Here is a 14,654-nt window from a genome sequence, read left to right as displayed (position 1 = left end):
AAGAAAACAATATGAATAAATAAGCACAACAAGGGGCACATGGGTGGCTCAGTCAGTTGAAGTGTCTGACTCTTAATTTCAGCTCAGGTCATGATCCCAGGGTCGTGGGATCAAGCCCCACACCAGGTTCTGAACTAAGTATGGAGCTTGCTTAAGATTCTTTCTCTCTCCCTCTCTGCCCCCCACCCCCGCTCCACTCCCCAACCTGCACTCTTGCTCTCTCAAACAAATAAACTAAAAACAACAAAAGAAAGAAATAAGCATAACAAATACATATCATTATAGCTTAAAATATGATACAGTTGAGATAAAACATTTCAATTTTATAAATAAGTGCAAATGGGCTTAACTCAGCTATAAAAAAAAGGATTTTCAATTTACTTCACAAAATAAGATGCAAAAAATGTGCTACATTCAAGAAACACATCCAAAACAAAATGATTTAGAAAGGCTAAAAATAGCAAAGCAGGTATACCAGGCAAATGAAAACAGTAAGAGACAAAGAGGAGGATATGCAGATGATATTGTCAGATAAAGAAGAATTCAAACTAAAAGTATTATTAGACATGACAAAGGAAATGTCTAATGCTGGAGGGCACAATTTGAAACGAAGGTATTATAATTAAGAATATTTATGTAACACTATAACCACCCCTATAAAAGCAAAATTCCAAAGAAAAGCAAATATACAAAAAGAGACATACCAATAGGAGAGCAAGAGTGTAAAAATAAAGATATGTATAGGAAGTCTAAAGAGAATAAGTAAGACAACTCTTCTGAATGTATATCCAACTTTGCATCTTGATATTGGCAAATAACCCTTCTCAAGCATACATGGGGCATTCATAAGGGTTGTATATTAGATTATGCAGAAAATATTAGCAAGCTTCATGAAGTAGAGATATTCCAACCACACTCAGAAATATTTATGACCATGATGCAATAAAAATTAAGAGCAGCAAAGAAAGGTACTTCCAACTGGAAATAAATTTACTTATGTATTATTTACCCAATGATAAACAATTAGTGGATAAAAGGGAACTACTAAACAAAGTTACATAATTCAAAAAAAATACTGATAACACTAAAGTCAATTTGTGGCATATCAATTTTAAAGATGTCATCAAATTAAACCCCACAGTGTTAGATACATTTATCAGTAAAAATGAAAGAATATAAATGAATTAAAATTCTTTTCTAAAAGCAAAAAACCAAATGACAAAATAAGCTCAAAAAAGCATAATGAAGACAATGAAATAAAGGAACTAGAAACAAAGATTAAGAAGGGAGAGAAAAAAAGAACAGGTCTAAATATAGTCAATAAATCAAAATCCAGTTTTTTAAGAAATTAACAAAATAGGCAAACCACTAGTTAACAAGGAAAAAAAGAGAAAGCACAAATAAAGAAAACAAAAAAAAATGGTATGAAGAAAATAACCACTGACAAAACCGCTGAAATAACCATTAGAAAAAAGTCATATGATTCTATTTTGCGGACATCACTGCAAATAAATTTCAAGACCCAGGTGAAATGGGTAATTTACCAGGCAAACAACTTAACTAAAACTGAATTACTTAAAGATAAAATCTGAAACAGATCATTCTCCTTAGAAAAAATATAGAAGGGGCACCTAGGCGGATCAGTTAAGCGCCTGAGTCTTGGTTTTGGCTCAGGTCATAATCTCACGGTTTGTGGATTCGAGCCTCGCATTAGGCTCTGCACAGTCAGTGGGGAGATTACTTGGAATTCTGTCTCTCTGCTCCTCCCCTACTCACATGCTCGCTCGCTCACTCTCAAAATAAAAAACTGAAAAAATAAAGAAAATAATAAAGACCTACCCTCTTCCCACCCCAAAAAAGCACCAGGCCTTGCTCTCATAGGTAAAAGGCCAAAAAGTAGAGAAGAGATGAAGGATTAAACTAAAGGTGGAGACGAGGCGAGAGGATGAACATCACACTTAAAGATAGTGAGTTCCTGTTATAGTTCTAAAAGACATTTTATACATTTGTACCAATCAATGTTTCCAAATTAACTCAGAAAAAATTTAAGATTTATTTTATGATATTAGTACACCCAAATAGTTTTAGACACTTTTCCACCCTTCCTAAGACAAATCTCTAAGCCAAAGGTTCTCACCTTGACTACAGAGCTGATTCTCCTGGGAAGCTTTTAAAATACTGGCACATGGATCCCACCCAATCAATTCTGATTCAACTGGTCCAGGATAAGGACCAGGTAACTTAAGTCTTTCTAGGTGACTGTAATATGCAGGCATAATTGAGAACCACTGATCTCAGCTAAGAACAGCAACTATAGTAGCTAATATTTATTAACCATATATTATGTGTTATGTACTCTTCTAAACACTTTACATGTTACTAGTTGATTCTCTATTTTGCAAGTGAAAAAACAGGTCAGGTAACTCACCCAAAGTCACACATATGCTAACAGCAGAGTGAGGATTTAACACTAGGCAGTTTGGATCCAAAGCCCATGCTTTAAACACCTGATATACTGCCTCCTAGGTGTGAATTATACTTGTATTCTTTAATTGCAAATGAAATGATCAGAAAAAAACAAACAAACAAAAAGAGATAATTAACATCCTCCTTCTTGGAAGCAGTATAGTTGCATCTTGTTGCAAAAGTACCAACAAGCTTATTTGGAGAGTAAATAGGTAAGAATCTTCTCTTCCCAGGGCATCTGGATGCCTCAGTCGGTTGAGAGACCAACTTCCACTCAGGTCATGATCTCATGGTTTGTGGGTTCGAGCCCAGCATCAGGCTCTGTGCTGACAGCCCAGAGCCTGGGGTCTGCATCAGATTCTATGTCTCTCTCTTTCTCTGCCTCTCCCCTGCTCATGCTCTGTCTCTCAAAAATAAACGAAAGAAAAGAAAGAAAGAAAGAGAGAGAGAGAGAGAGAGAGAGAGAGAGAGAGAGGGAGAGAGAGAGAAAGAAAGAAAGAAAGAAAGAAAGAAAAAGAAAAGAAAGAAAAAGCAAGCAAGCAAGCTTCTCTTCTCAAAAGGTTCAAATTTGAGATCTCCACACATGGTTCACACAAATAATTTCTTACATATCATCCAATACAGCCTAGTTATTCATGTAAGTATCAAAAATCACCTTAGCTTTAAAACTCAGGGCAGTGATGTACATTTACAAGAAAATTTCCTACCTATTTCAGTTCTGCTAACTCCAATGCCATTATAAATTCTCAAGTAATTAAAGTGACAAGAATCAGAATCTTCAATGTCAAAGTCACCAAATTTGATGCGCACTCTCTCTCCCATCTTTACACGGATCTCCCATTCACAAACGGTGCTGTTGGGATAGGTCTGTGGGTAGTTTATGGACGTGAGGGTCCCACTTTCAGGGCCTAGTACAGTATGTCCACATCCATCACCTTTAAAAAAAAAAAGTTAAAAAGAACAATAAATTATTATTACATCCTTAACTTATACTATAAATAATCAAGATTCTTTTGTGAAAATTTAGAAATATGTATGACAGACATTTTATACCACCAATACTTTCCTTACACAAGATAAAAGGGATGACAGAATTCTTAATATATCTACTCAAAGGAGCCAAGAGAAGTCAGGTATGGTCAAAATGATCAATGATTACCCTTATTCAAAAACCTTCCAATCTGAATAAACAGATTTATTAGTTTAACAATAGATTTATACACTTATCACAATAAATCCAATTTTAAAAGCATATTAATTCATACGCTTGTTCAAAGTAAATGTAAATTATAAAAATAAAAGTCATCAGCTTCATTTATTTACAAATATCAACCCTTCTAGAATCTGTAAATAGAATGATTATCTAAAAACACTTTATTTTATTTTAATGTTTTTATTTATTTCTGAGAAAGAGAAAGAGAGAGACACAGTGTGATCAGGGGAGGGTCAGAGAGAGAGGGGAGATACAGAATCTGAAGACAGGCTCCAGGCTCTGAGCTAGCTGTCAGCGCAGAGCCCGATGCAGGTCTCAAACCCATGAACCGTGAGATCATGACCTGAGCCGAAGTCGGATGCTTAACCCACTGAGCCACCCAGGTGCCCCTAAAAACACTTTATGCTAAAGATTATACAGATTATTGACTATATTACAGTATTACAAAGCATTCATTCTTGAAGGCATTAAAGCAACATTTAATGAAATTTAATTTTACATTCTGCTGAAATTGGACTTTGGAGTACTCCCCCTCCTAAAACCTCACTTTTCCCTACAGAATGATGAGGGAAAAAATAACAGTTTAATGATGTATTAGAAATTGGGAAAATAACCTTCATATCTTGGTAGCAGCATGATTTGCTCCAGAAATTCATTCAGCAACTGGATATGGGGACTCAGGTAACTTTACATAGTACTATTTTTTTTAATGTTTTATTTATTTCTGAGAGAGAGAGAGAGAGAGAGCGCGAGCAAGCGAGCATGAGCAGGGGAGGGTCAGAGAGAGAGGGAGACACAGAACCTGAAGCAGGCTCCAGGCTCTGAGCTAGCTGTCAGCACAGAGCCCGACGCGAAGCTTGAACCTGTGAACCGTGAGATCATGACCTGAGCCGAGGCCTGACACTTAACTGACTGAGCCACCCAGGCACCCCAACATAGTACTATTATTTGCACGCTTCCCTTTATCATAAAAGGTGGTGTTTGGGCACCTAAAAGAGGCAAGCAATCCGTGGTAAGAAGTTTCAGCTGCTGCTTCAATTGTACCACTCAGCATTCCTTCATGATGGAATTCAATGATGAATCTCTTTTGAATCTCTAAAAGGAAGATGGGTACACTGTACTAAAATGATAGTATTTTTTCCTTCAAAATAGCCATTTATAATCACCTTTGCAATAGTTCAGTACTTACACACACACACAAAAAACTATACTAAAAGTGACAGTGCCGAGTTTTACCGTCAATATATAGATGGCTGTAACAAGAATATCTGATTTATTATTTTTAAAAACAATGCAGTGCTGATACTATTTACTAGACCAAATAAAAGCTTTAAAAGCCTGTGAATAAGAAGTTAATACAGTATTTAGCAAGTAGTTGCAAAACAAGGATTCATTAATTGGATGTATAAGGAAACTGTACATGAACCAATGAAAAAGTAATTTCATACCAATCTCAAAACTAAATTTTTTTGAAAAGATTTTTTAAAATAATTTTTTTAATGTTTATTTATTCTGGGAAAGATAGACAGTGCAAGCAGGGGTGGGGCAGAGGGAGAGAGAGAATCCTGAGCAGGCTCTTCACAGTCAGAGCAGGGCCTGATTTGGGGCTCGAATTCATGAAACTGAGATCATGACCTGAGAGAAATCAAGAGTTGGGACGCTTAACCTACTGAGCTATCCAGGCGCCCCTCAAAACTAACTTTAATAAAAGAACACTCTGTATTGGGTTATGATAACAATACTTTATATCCTTTTCTAGTCAAGCAATTCTAATATCCATACTAGTATTGTTAGCCTACTTTTAAATGTTTAATTTTGAGAGAGAGAGAGAAAGAGTGTGTATGTAGAGGAGGGGACAAAGGATATGAAATGAGCTCCTTGCTAACAGCACAGAGCCCGACACAGGACTCGAATGCAGGAATCTAAGATCATGACCTGAGCCAAAGTCTGGATACTTAACTGACTGAGCCACCAGACACCGCTAGCCTACTTTTAAAGGCCAATACTAGCAATCTGGCTTCCTAAACAAATTATCTCACATAAAGCTCAGCTTTTGAGCAATGTTAAACTTCAGCTATTTCTACACCTGCTTTCTATCTACACACAAATACTAGGCATAGCCACTGAATATATAAAGGCACCATGAAATAAACACGTGAGGTTTGTGATACACCCACTGATCTTTTGTAAATATAAAATTTAAATGTTACTCCGAAGGAAAAAAAGAAACAATTTTTCCCTGAAACTATCAAGAAAATACTTTGAATATCTCTGAGTGTCATCCAAATTAGAAACACAAGGATATAAAAACTGTCACTGTAAAAAAATAAATGAATTATAACATAAATAACTTCTGAATAATCATTAACATTTTCCCTTAGAGAAAAAAAAAACTACTCCCTAAGACAAAGTTTCTAACGTTATGAAACTAGTCTGAAATGTTCTCTTAATACTGAAAAGATGAAAATGTGCTTCCTGGAATGTTTAAATCTTTGAAAAATAGCCACTAAACAAATGAAGTTAACTCAAAATATAAATGTACTTTCTTTGGTGAATAGAAACTAAAGCAGTTTTTTTCAGTGTCTGTAAGTGTTGATGGATTTTAGGAAGCCAAGAATTCCCTATTAACAGCTGAATTCATGACTTAGTAATGGCAGATTGTCCCAACTAACGTATTCCCCACAGGCTATTATTTAACTTAAGGTTGCCATTTTAAAATGAATTTTACAAAAAGTACAAGCAGTGTTAGTAACTTTTATGTCTTTATGCTCATATTTATGTTTGATTCTCAATAAATACACAATATGTTTCTTGCCCTTTCCTCTAGAAAGCACAATTTCTACACATTAACAAAATAAATACTAACTGATGAAAAACAGGACTTTTGCATGCATGCTGATGAAGAAAACAATTAAAATGGAGCTGTCTTTTTTCAGTATCTTGTGTAGGGGGAGGGCATGAAGAGTCCACAAGTAATGTGCCAAGAATGTTCTAAAATATGTGATGGAGTTCAGAGCTTCCTCCTCTAACAAAAAAGATATGCACCAGAAACCAAAGTTAAAAGAGGCTCAAATCTACTACTGAAATGAACAAGTTTGAATGTTTCATATGTCCAAGACTTTGGTAAGTTCAACCTGACAAGATAAATAGCTTAGCTGGCCTGGACAAACACTTATTGCCATGACATGTATGTTTAGAATATTCTAGTTTGAAAGGGGAGGCTGGGCTTATACTATACTATGACTAGGCCAGCAGCTCTCAAATGTTTTTCTCAGTTATTCCCAAATAAGAAATACATTTTACATTGTATTCCTACACTCATGCATGTATAATCCTGACCCACTCTGGTCCCCACCAGCACTCAGAAAACGACTGTAATATACTAGGCATCCAAAGGTCATAATGTTAAATTCTCAAAGAAAGACCTTGTCCTCACTTTTACACCCAAATTAGAAAATATGTTTGCGGTTTATTTTCACAGTTCTTAAAAGCAAATCCTATTCTGTGCAATACTTAAAATGACAAAGTATTTAAAAGTAGTACTAGGCATCCAAATGTCATAATGTTGAATTCTCAAAGAAAGACCGTGTCCTCACTCTTACCCTCAAATTAGAAAATGTGCTTGCGGTTTATTTTCACAGTTTTTAAAAGCAAATCCTGTTGTATACAATACTTAAAATGACAGTGTATTTAAAAGTAAAACTAAAATCTGGAAAATATTCTTTATCAACTAATCACCTAATATACTCACTCACAGCAGTGGTGCTCAAGTGGGGGGTGAGGGGGAGGCTCCCATGGGAACAACTTTACCTCCCATTTGGCAATGTCTGGAGGTATTTTTGGTTGCCACAACTGAGGGGGTGGGGGGCTACTGACATCTAGTAGGTAGAAGCCAGGAATGCTGCTACACCTCCTACACTGTGCACATGACAGCCCCCCCAGAATAAAGAAGGATTGACTTTACATGTCAGTAGTACTGGGGTTGAGAAAGCTGGCTTGGAGCTAAGGCCAGCTCTCAGAACTGTTCAGCTAAGGCCAGAACTCACAGAAGATCTGAGTGAGTTCTTGGCTGGGTTTCCTTTGGCCCAAAACATAACGCTGTTCTGTTCACTATGGGTAAGACCTAGGGCATACTTTCCCCACTGTGGTCAGTAGTTATACTAAAGAGTTTACAGTCCTACTTCCTTTATAAGTAAATGGAAGTTAAAGGAAGGAAAATGTCCTTTTTATTAGTCTACATCCCTGGAATAATTTTTTTTCTGGGTCAGGAGTTCTTAAAATCAGGGTTTAAAAAAGGGTGCTAATAGGGTCAGGAGTAAGTATCCAAATTTTCTGCTTAGCTTTGTGTGCTGGAAGTAATGATCTGTGACCAAGCTACACTGCCTCTTGTTACTGATTTTCACAAGGCAGAATTGACAAAGGCAGCATAACTACTACGGGGAAAATTAACTTTCACATGGTTTTCCTAGGACCAATCCATACACTCTTCCCAGTAACTCCAACATCACCAAATCCTCCTTCTCCAACTCCATCACCACCACCATCACTGCCAGCTCCTCCTCTTCCTCTGGATAGACTCCACCAAAGTATAACCGACTATCCAGAATAGAAGCCTGTTAATGTAATTTTTGAATTTCAGTTTTATTTCAGTGGATAAGAAACACTGGAATTTGATCTTACTGCTTCTTTGTTTGGCTGCAGATTTATCTAGGGAATTACTCATAGAACATATGTTCACTTCCTCTGAAGAGTCTAAGGTCAGATGTGTTAAGCCAGATACAAGTTTTGGTATTGTTCCAGGAAAATAACTGAGTATTTTTTTAAACTACTTATCCCTAGAGAAAACAGAAAGAACATTAAACATATTTAAATAACAAAATAATACAATAATGAACTTAGGCTTATTTTAGGCTTCTCTAAACTTAAATCAAGTGTGTTTTTCTTTAATACATGCTTGCAATACTGATTACATGTGACCTTGCAACCACCCCCAAATTTTAGTCACACTACTACTAATACATAATACAAATCATATTAATGATTGAACTTTATTAACACTGCATGACTTCTACAAATACTTTCTTCAACACCAAATACAAAAGCAGGACAGTTGCACAAATATGCCACAAATGTGGAGCAATGTAACTTTCATGACAATCATAATGAACTATGAAAGGTTTGGACTTTTCCAGTGAGCTTTCAAGGATTTTTTTTAAATCACTATGAACAGAGGAGTCTGACTATACTTCCATCTAAATAAGTATGTCATTTCTGTCACATCTTATAATGCATCTGTGAGATCTTTAATAAACTGAAAAAAAAAAGGCATTTAAAGTAGAAAAGCATTCAGAGGAATAACTTGCAGGAGTTAACTAAAACATCCTATTTCATCTGGATACAATGAAGACTTTTAAGGTAATATTTAGCACTGTGAATTTTTGGACTGAAGTACTCTATCAGTCCTATTACCATAAGATTTTTTAAACTGCATCACTGCATATCTCAAATCTCAAATAAATAATTCAAGGTACTACTTTAATTTCACTCATTTTTTTAAAAAATATTACATAAAATGGATATGCTCAGAAAGCCTAAAGAAGGTCACTGTGGCAATTATTAGAAAAAGAAATAACTCCCAGCTTCATTCTTTTTTAAGCCTAAACTATTCTCTGCGTGTGTGGTAATTTACAAAATTGAATTACATGAAGGAATGTGACAAGTAGAAATCCTCTTTAACCCCCAACAAGCACACACCCTACTTAGAACATAATGGTTAGGCAAATGTGCTCAGAGGAGTCCTGGAATGAATTTAAATACCCTATCCACCACTCACTGAGACTTTCAGAAGGTTATTTATTGCTGCTAAATCTCTGCTTCCTAAAATGGGGATACAAACAATTCAAACACAAAGGGCACAAATTAAATGAGATATGGTATGAAAACAGCTGGTACTAAAGGCCTAACCTATAATAATGTATTCAATAAACACTCTCTTTGAGGGTACCACTGCAGTCATAAAAGACCAGAAAGGCTTTTGCCCATCATATGTAGATACAGAGCAGTTGGCCAAAACCTAGCTAAAGTAACAAAACAACCGTCCATTACTTTGGGAAATTTACAGCAGCTTTAAAGTTTCATGTGTAGTGTTTTTGTGAAAAGTATAAACCCAAGAGAAAGTAACTCTCAATCATCTTCTCACTGATGACCTCTACTTCACTTTAGCAACTCTCCCAGAATCACAAGCTGGGCTTTGTTTTGCCATTATTAGAGACACTCCCACCCACCTGTGAAAACTCAAACACTTTAAAGCCTCACTCAGCTGGTCTGTCTTCTTATACCCACATACTTTCCATGAACTTGACTTCTCTCATTTCTCCCCATCTATTAATCTTGTCCTGGCTTCATGTCTTTCCCTGTCCAGCCTAGACTTCATGTCCATCCAGTACGTTAACTACACTACCTCTTCCTGGTACCCTCAACTCCTACCCATTGTGTCCTTCTTGAGGATCTACCTGCCAAACCCTCAACTGTGGTTCACAAAACCTCTCTCTGCCAAAGAGCTGAGCACTAATATGAACACACGAACACACACACACAATCCAGGAAGATAGTTATCATTAGAGTAATGGGTTCCAATCTCAGAAGGGCACTCAACCCATTCAGTATCCCCTTATTCAGTGGTTCTCAAAATGTAGTCAACGTTAAAATCACCTAAGGGCTAATTAAATGTTCTCAAGTCCCCCCTCTACCTCCATAAATTCTAATAAATATGTCAGAAAAATTACCTTAAACTTAGAAATTGGTTAAAAAAAAGAAATGGTGAACAGCATATCTTTAAAATATCACAGAAGCAAAAAGCTGCCCAAGGATTATAGGGCAAAAGAGTTGGACTTGCTACTCATCACTGCTTAAAGGTCCAAGCTTTCGGTACATGTTAATGTATACAGACTGTTATTTGGTATAGATCATTTCTGTGCAGCTGAAAAGATAATCCTACAGGTTACTGTTTATGATCCTACTGGCCCATTACCCAGCTTTGGTCATCTAATCTAGTAATCACATCCTATAACACCTGATTTCTCAAATACTCTTTGGACAGGTTTTAACATCATACTGGTTCCCTCATTAATGAATGAACTGAATAAAATCTTTGACATGTGTTCATTTTATATTTGCAAGGCAGGTATAATTTTGTCTCTGTTGCAAATTCTAACCTGTAAAAACAGCTCATCAGTGGGGCACAGGTTTTGCACTTTAACAAAGCATAAAACACCTAATAACAACAGCAACAACAAAACCCACAAAAAACTCTTTCCACCCAGTTTCCTCCATCTCTACCAACTTCTTGCTCACTTTTCCTTTCTTTTACAGAGAAGTTTCTTCTAGTCTCCATAATTGGTGCCTTACTTCTTTGCCTCCCATTCTAAGTTCCAACACACTGCAATTCAGCTTCCAAAAAAATATGTTTAAGTCCTAATTTCTGGTACCAATGAATATAACCTTATTTGGAAACAAGGTCTTAGCAGATGTTATCAAGTTAAAGCGAGGTCATATTGGATCAAAGTGGACCCTAATTCAATGATGGGTGTCGTTAGAAAAAGAGGTAAATCTGGACATGGTTACAGACACAGGAAGAATACTACATTACAGAGGCAGAGATTGGAATGATGCAAAGAACTCTGAAGATTACAACTGGCAGAAGCTAATATTAGACAAGGAAAGACCCTCCCCTGGAATGTTTGACAGAGCGTACAAACGTGCTGGCACCCAATTTCAGAATTCTAGCCTCCAGAACACTAAGATGGTAAAGTTCTATTGCTTTAAGCCATTTAAATTTGTGATAATTTGTTACGGCAGCCCTAGGAAACACAGGCCTATCTCACCAATGAAACTATTCACTAAAGCAGCCAGTTTGCAAGCTGCCAAAAGTCAATGTGATGAGACAGCAAAAGGCAGGCTGAGAGCAAAGCACACAGCACACCACACAACCCCTCCTGCCTCCCAGGTGAGATACATGTGACCTTCCTCAGGCACTCCTGGCTGCCCAAGAACAAAGGAAGCGGAAAAACAAATGGTTATCTGATAGCACAGTGATGTAGGAGGAGTCTCTATCAGTCTGCAACTGTCTTACTGATTTACAAGAAAAAAGCAATGTCCAGAAACCTACAGACTCAATTTCCTGGGACCTAATGTCACCGTCCCCTCCATGGCATAGAAAATCTTATATAATCAGTCACTCCTCACAACCCCAGTGCACCTCTTTCTGCCCATGAGTCCTGTCCCCATTTTGCACTGAAAATATCCCAACAATCCTTCCTTGGCCATTGGCTCCCAACCCCACTCCAAACCACAACAAATGGATACTTTTCTATCCTTATCATTTGTGACCTTTCCCTATCATCTGGGTCATTGGCCTTTCCTTCCCTCCTATCTTTCTCCCTTCCTTCCTTTATATCTTCCCTCCCTCCTTAAAATTCTCCTTCCCTGGCTCCATGTTTTTTTTTTTTAACAAACTGCAACTTTTCCAGCATCTTCCTGGATGGACTTCTACTACCAATAGCTGCTGCTGCTGCTCAGTTCTTCCCCCATTCTGTGTATTCTACCAGGACTATCTCCTGACTCCCTTCAGTTGCCACGAAGTCTCCGACCCTTCTCATAATCCTCAAACCTGTCATCTACTCATATATTATATACTTCTGTTCATATTCTTCACTCACTGAATAAAAATTTACTGACTCCCTAAACAGATTTGATCCCCGCCCTCAAACATTCTAGAAAGAGAGGTGAGTTACGTATTTAAACACTTAAGAGTGTTAAGTAGATCCCAAGGTGGATATGCCTAATATTTAAATCCAGGTGTGTCTGACTCCAAAGTCTCTTCTCTATACGTTCAAAGTCCACCAAAGCAGTGAAGACAGACCATGAAAACGCTCAGGTTGTTCACAGTAAACACAGCCAAAACTAAAAAGAAAAAAAATCTGACGTTTTAAACGATACTTTCAGTCTCTTTTCCTCCCAGACTCTAGCGGTTCAGCGTCCTCTGGCTTTAGTCCTTCTTTGTTTGAGAGATGCGGGCGGGAAGTACAGAACTCCCTATTTCTCCGCCATCTTGCCTCCTAAATGATACATTTAGTAGAACACTGACTAGACTGCAAGGAAATCAGCATTTAACCAATATTTGCCAAGTGCAACTACTCAAGAAAATAGACAAGCACAGATGGGAGTCAACCAGTTAGGAAGTCTGTCACTGAAAGAAGCAGATACAAGGTACCGGAAAGCAAACAGCTGAGAGGAAAGACGTATTCAAGCGAGTGGGGTTTTGAGTGTGTTTCCAGGTAGAGTAAGAAGCACCATTCAAGTTTAAATTATACTAAAACACAACTTAAATTCCCTGATCAAGTGCTCGGGCTAACGGGAAGAAATGGTTTTGGGAAGGTGAGGCAGGAGGGTGTTATGCTGTGCAGGAGTTGAGCTCTACAGAGTGGAAGGGCCACAGTGCTCCGGCTGAGAGGTAAGCCCCATTGTAGATGTAATCAGTAATCTTCACTGGTAGTAGCACTAGTAACAATGGGCCACATCACCTTCTCCAGTGACCCTGGGCTATTCAGAATCAGAGGCAGTGGGGACTGGCATGTGAGCCAGGTCAGGGATTAGTCAAGGACAAGAAGAGCATGACACAGATGAGGGAACTGGGTGGCTATGATGAGGAAGTGAACCTAGAGATGGACAAACAGACTGGGTAAAGGCAGAGGAACCTAAGTTTGATGTCTTGCTAATACCTCAGGTACAAACTCTTCAGTCTGCCCCTCAGCACAAAGTCCTGCACAATCTTGTTCCCACTGACCTTTCTAGCCTTCACTTCTCATTACCTTCCTCTGACACCAGATTACTAAAACTACCATTCTCCAGGAACTGCAGCTGCCAAAGAAAAAGGAGGCAGGCAACTATGAGAACCAAAATTAGTGGGACTTTGGTAATGCTGGAGATGGCCAGCATTCAGCACTCAAATCAGAGTTTGAAAGACCGGAAAAAGGAGAGCGCCCAACTTGCTGACACTGATTTAGGCTGTTACTGACAAGATGGGCACAACTGTTTTCTAAGTAACCATGGTTCTGTGCAGAGTTCTAGCTGAAGGACTTCTCTCACCGAGGGAACAAATAGGCCTAGCTCCCAGACACAGGATGTTTGGGACATGTTAGGCCCTGAGCAAGTAGGTAGTAAGGTCCAAGAGAGGGCTGTACTACTATGAGACTGAGAAGCCCAAACTGACTGCTCACTGTGGGGCTAGACAAAGGACAATAATGTGAAGGGCATGCACATGCCCAGAGACTAACATCAAATAACATACATGGGGCAGGCAGCAGATTCACTTCAGAAATGGGTTCCCAATTCAAATTTTTTGAATGACAAGTAAGTATTAGATACAAGAAGAGAATGAGTAAAAGTCTCTGCCAGAACAAATATTTCATACACAGTGTTGAATAATGGGGCACCTGGATGGCTCAGCCAGTTAAGTGTCTGACTTTGGTTCAGGTCATGATCTCACAGTTTCTTAAGTTCGAGCTCCACACTGGGCTCTGTGCTGATAGCTCAGTCTGGAACCTGCTTCAGATTCTGTGTCTCCCTTTCTGCACCTCCCCCAACCTTTCTCTCTCAAAAATAAATAAAAACACTATTAAAATGTTTTGTTTTGTTTTGTTTTAAATACACAGTGTGAATAATGAATGCAAAGAAATAAGTGAAAAGTACTATCCGGAGAGGAGTGTGTGGGCAATTGTTAAAGAACTAACTCTTCTTAGGGATGATACCCAAGAAGAGTTGTGAAGGAAGATCAGGAGTTTACCAAGGAGACAAGAAAAGAAAAAAGCTTTTTCTTTTTAAATAGAGAAAATAGCGTATGTAAAGAGATCAGTATGGGGAACGTGGCAAAAACATGTGAAATTATACCTCAGAGCAATAAGTAGCTCAATCTTAC

At 37.9% G+C, this 14,654-nt stretch overlaps 1 protein-coding gene across 1 annotated transcript in view; it reads right to left on the bottom strand.

Moving 5' to 3' along the window:
• The window catches only part of DCBLD2 (discoidin, CUB and LCCL domain containing 2), an 86,817-nt gene that overhangs the window by 64,626 nt on the left and 7,537 nt on the right, over positions 1 to 14,654 (bottom strand). The window contains exon 2 of the mRNA XM_077774815.1: positions 3,174 to 3,401. Within this exon, the coding sequence (XP_077630941.1) occupies positions 3,174 to 3,401 (228 nt within the window). The remainder of the gene's footprint in view (positions 1 to 3,173; positions 3,402 to 14,654) is intronic.

Source organism: Crocuta crocuta, unplaced genomic scaffold (assembly GCF_008692635.1).
Source record: "Crocuta crocuta isolate KB4526 unplaced genomic scaffold, BGI_CrCroc_1.0 scaffold6, whole genome shotgun sequence".
Classification (NCBI taxonomy): domain Eukaryota; kingdom Metazoa; phylum Chordata; class Mammalia; order Carnivora; family Hyaenidae; genus Crocuta; species Crocuta crocuta.
This window is presented reverse-complemented; position numbering and strand designations above follow the sequence as displayed.